Source organism: Montipora foliosa, chromosome 8 (assembly GCF_036669935.1).
Source record: "Montipora foliosa isolate CH-2021 chromosome 8, ASM3666993v2, whole genome shotgun sequence".
NCBI classification, from domain to species: domain Eukaryota; kingdom Metazoa; phylum Cnidaria; class Anthozoa; order Scleractinia; family Acroporidae; genus Montipora; species Montipora foliosa.
The window spans coordinates 47,934,396-47,939,395 of NC_090876.1; the positions used below are offsets into that span (position 1 = coordinate 47,934,396).

Genomic DNA, 5,000 nt, shown 5'->3' on the forward strand with positions numbered 1-5,000 from the left:
CAATATTCATCTTCTTTTATCTCTTTGATTCTTGGATTTATTTGTTGAATGGTTTTGATGATGGTGTGACAGTGAAAACCGGCAATAAAAGCAAGGTGACACACGCTAACACCAACCAGCCCGGTGAACGGGTGAAATGCATGCATGATGTGTTGGCCACACCGGGTTGGTGTTAGCGTGTGTCACCTTGCTTTTATTCCTCTCTTTCGTTGAAGTTTTCAGGTATGTGACATTTTTTTATTCCTAAAAAAAATCGTTTCAAAAACTTGAATAAATTTGCTTCCAATTGTCAAAATTCCAGGTTTTTGCTCGAGCGTCTGTTAGTGTGCAAACTACTAGGCCAATTCCCTTTGTTCAGATCTATCGGAGTGTCATGAAAACCGTAGATTTTAACCATACGTTGTAGCCGGGCATTCTTAAGTTAAAGTCCAATTATTTATCGCATCTTTAAGCTTAAATTATGTTGCTGTGAATTTCAGATCAACATGCAGGCCAACAGAATGGCTTACTGCCGCATTACAACATGGCCGCCACAAAAAAATTAAAAAAAAAAAAATTTTGCTTCTTCTTGTTTCCAGTACCTCTCGGCCAAATTTACTTTGTTTTGGTTTTGATCTCAACCAATCACAAAGCTCGAAACCGATATCCAGAAATGTTTATGGCCCGGACTGTTTACTGCTGGCAGTTATTGTTATCTTTCACATGGGAGGATGCATGTGTTGTCATGGTAACTAACCCGATTAGCCAACAAAAAGGAAGCTTTCCTCTCCTTGTAAGATACTTTTGTGATATAATATAATTTTCCTCCACGACATAACATTTTTATGACTCAGTGTGACATTATCATGATTTGTTTTTCAGTACTCTCGTGTCTAGTTTCATGTTAGACAACACTTTTTCGCCCTTTTGACAATTAATAAAAAAAAGTTGTTTTGAATCTGGACATTTCGTCAGTATCTATTAATAAATAGAACATTTAATGGCCGCTTGGAGATACGAATTTTATCTTCTCGTGCTGATAGGATCTCGCTCTCGTTTGCTGCACTCACTCATGAGAGCGCGCATCAGTGTGAGAAGATAAAATTTATATCTCCGCGTGGCCATGTAATATCCTCTAATATTTCATTCACCGGGGTTCAGTAATTTCAGTACAATCGCGAAAATGGTTATTGTTTTCTGAATAGTAGGATGTTTTTATCTACTATCTGCAGGGACTTCTACGCATTGAAAAAATTTTCCTGTTTCAAGTTCAAAAAGGAAGGGGTTTCCTTACAAACTGGCATATATTCTTGTAAGTATTTCCAGGGCAAAAATCTCTCAGTTCGATTGCCCGGATATCAACGATTCAGCATCAATAAAATTTCCCTGGGCGCGGTTGTTCGAAAGCCGATTACATAACTTAATCCAGGATTAGCGTAAACGTTTGTTTCATGTTTTCAACTTTTTGGTGAAAGTTTCTTTTGCTTATTTTTGTTTTTCAAGATTGACTTCTTCTAATGTAAAGTTTTGCCTAATATTAGCATTGAACAGCTTTTGTGAGTAGAGAAATAAACGCCTTGGTTAACTTTTAATCTGGGATTAGCGTTAATCGGCTTTTGAACAACCGGGCCCTGATTGGTAACATTTTAAACGGAATCAGTTTTATTCTTGGTTTGGCATGTCGTCATGGCTGCCAATGGTGGCTGCCAATGATGTTTTTGTGGGTGCAGGGCTGGCATAGTGCCTCCCACGAATGTTGCCCGGGCTCGATTCCCAGACTTGAGTCATATGTGGGTTGAGTTTGTTGGTTCTCTGCTCTGCTCCGGGAGGATTTTCTCCGGGTACTCCGATTTTTCCCTCTCCTGAAAAACCAACCTACGAATTTGATATGAGTTTATTTGTTGATTTCAGTTTACAGTGTCCCCAATTAGACTTAAGTGCTCAAGACACTAAATAAAGTTCGTTTCCTTCCTTTTCGTGCACTAGTGAATAATCTCCATTCTTAGGGAAACAATTTTCATTTTCTTCGACCAGGAAAAAAAGGGAGCACAAACCAAAAATACGTTTAAGTGAAACGTTTGTTTCGTTTTCCAAGAGCAGATTTTGTGACGATGTTGCGGAAATTTACCGTCGGATAACGAGTGGTTCATGAATATGCGCAAATTGAGAAAAACAAAATTCTCTTGAGTATCCACATTGGTAAAGCCAAATTTCCAAGCGAATAAGGTCTATTGAGGCTTCCCCTACGTACGCAAACTATCCTCGTGGAGAGTTTGGACTGTCTGGCGCTCCATGGCACACTTTATAGCATTGAAAAAGAAATACAGAAAAACGCAGGTACTTTTAGCGATAATATAAATGTTGATGATCATGATCGAAATTTCTCTGTTTCAGTCCAGAAAAAACCTGCCAAAATAGAGGCCAAAGAAGTTTGTTCTGGAATGGAGGACAAGAAATCGTTTAACACCTTTCATTTTATCCGAGCTGATAAGCCCAAGTCCTCTGACTAAATGATGGCAATAGTTCAGTGCAGAGTTGTTTGAAGTTAGCGTTAAACCAGTTGATATCACTGATCAACTCACAGATTCCAGCCGAATTTGACTCGGAATAAAAGTTAATTAGTGATTTTGAGAACTACAGACCTCAGATGGCGAGCACGTATTATAAAGTACAAGTGAATGGAAAATAACATGAAATCAACTGCATTTCCTCGTTTGCTGTTGTTTGTCTCTTTTGTGTAAAGGTAACATGAAGCACAAGCAATATAGAGTTTGAATGAAGGGGTAGTTTCTAAAGAAACTGTGGTGCTGCGTCGGTGGGGAAGTAGTATACAAAAATTTGGTTTTATCAACGGAGTTGATAATGTAAATTGGCCACCGTACAGAGATTCTAAAAGCTGACGTTTCGAGCGTTAGCCCTTCGTCAGAGCGAATCGAGGGATTATGGGTTACGTGTAGTTTTTATAGTAGAGTAGGAGCTACGCTATTGGTGGTAACATGGCAACGTGAAAAGTAGGAATATATTAGTTAAATGAAAAGCGTTCGTTAATACCGTGAGGATTAAGGGTGCCGATTTGAAAGATGAATTTTTGTTCCAGATTCTTGCGGCTTTCCGTGGTACCTAGATGTAGGGAAAGGCCGCCGGGTTGCTCGTTAGTTTTGAGCGCGCTTCTAACTAAAAAGTTGCCTACGTTTTTGTCGCGTTTGAATGAAATAAGTGGAGGTTGCGAAAAGATTCTACCAGTCTCGGGATCATTTTGGAGTAATTTAAAATTACTAAGAATGATGCTTTTGACTGCGTGATTATGAGGATGGAAAGTGAGGGTGAATGGAATTCTGTCATTCTTATCTTTTTGTGACGTTTGTAGTGATGACTGTCGATCAAATTGTTGGGCGCGATGATGGCCCGCTTTGACCACAGAGACAGGATAGCCACGTTTTTCGAAGAACTGGCACATCTCCTCTGATTTGCTGGAAAAATCGGAGTCATCACTACATAGACGTCGAAGTCTAAGAAATTGAGAATAAGGGATGGAGTTCTTGACGTGTGATGGATGTGACGATGAATACAACAAATAACTGTGTGAATCAGTAGGTTTGTAGTGCACACTAGTACATAGCGCGTTGCCTCTAATAGAAACTTTGATATCTAGAAAAGCCAATGAAGTTTCCGAAATTTCCCATGTATATTTAAGAGCCGGATGAAAAGAGTTGACGGAGGTTATAAATTGATCGAGTTTGTTTGTGTGTCCCTGCTAATGCTTACTGGCAGGAGCCCATGACTAGGAGCCTCCCTATGCAGTATACCCTTGAGTCAACCTTTGTTCGTATCTTTCTATTTTTAGAACTAATCCTTCAGCAGGAAACTCGCATTTACAACAATTTACATCAATTTGCACAATTTACATACATTGTTTTTGCTATTTTTGTCTTTGTTCCACAATAATTTTATTCTGGTTGGCCATTCTAAACAGTGTGTGCAGAGCCGAAGAACTCGTCGCGTTTTAAAAATAGAGAGATACGGGCAAAGGTTGACTCATGGGGCTTGTATGGGAGAGGCAAGCTCCTACTCATGCGCTCCTGTTACTGGTCTGTAAACAGTCTGTCTTCTACCCTTCATTGAAAAAAAAAAAAACAAACAAAAAAACAATTAGAAGACACTGATGAATTCGCGCGCAAAGGGACTCACGGCATCTCTCCACGAAGGCAACGCGTGAGTCGAAAACGTTACTACATTGCAAGTACCTCTCTATGCTACTAAAACAAAGTCCAAGGACCAAAGTTACGTCCTGTGTTTTTTCGCGACTTCTGCGGAGGCCACTATATGTCGTGATGTTGTTATGACGTGAGTTCCAGATACGTAACGTTTTGCATAATTCACACAGTGGAAAAACAGAGGGCGTGATTCAAAGTGGAGGCACCAATTGTTCTTTAATATTAACAAGCTACCGCTGTGCTGTTGCACTAGTTTGTCAATTGAACGCAGCTGGTCACATATCGGTGCAGTGAAAACTGGTATTTTTAAAAACTAGACACTCCATGAGCGTACACTGGGTTGCCTGTGGTACGTGTTACTCAAAAACAGAAGGGACTGAGTTGGGTGGTATTAAACTGCAGCGTTCCAGGCAATTTTTTCAAGTCGGGGGTCATTAAGACCATTTAAGGGGTCACCCAGAATTCGTACCAGCAGAGGCCCTTTGGCTCACATGTTCATACGACGAAACAGATCCTTTTCTGAGGTTAAAAAGCTGAGCTTCTGACAGCTTTCTAATACAAAAGTTCACTGAAGTTAATCCCTAGGGGTCCGGCGGGGTTAGTATCTGGATGGGCGACCTAAAAAATATACCACTTCATAACAGAAGCATAGGACCGAAAATAATATTTTAACGCTAACAAATGCGAACTAAGCAAGGTACAGATTTTGTTACCTTGCTTTATGCAAAACAAATATTGATGCAAAAGTAAATAAATATTGATACACAGTTTTTAGGAAGAGCAGAAGCAAGTTTTTAGGACGGTTTA

At 39.7% G+C, this 5,000-nt stretch overlaps 1 protein-coding gene across 1 annotated transcript in view; it reads left to right on the top strand.

Annotated features, from left to right (window-relative positions):
• Positions 1-2,640, top strand: part of LOC137968105 (uncharacterized) — a 10,622-nt gene extending 7,982 nt beyond the window's left edge. The window contains exons 4-5 of the mRNA XM_068814730.1: positions 1,212-1,291; positions 2,374-2,640. Coding sequence (XP_068670831.1) covers positions 1,212-1,291; positions 2,374-2,489 — 196 coding nt within the window. The 3' untranslated portion in view covers positions 2,490-2,640. The remainder of the gene's footprint in view (positions 1-1,211; positions 1,292-2,373) is intronic.
• The last annotated feature ends 2,360 nt before the right edge of the window (positions 2,641-5,000 follow it).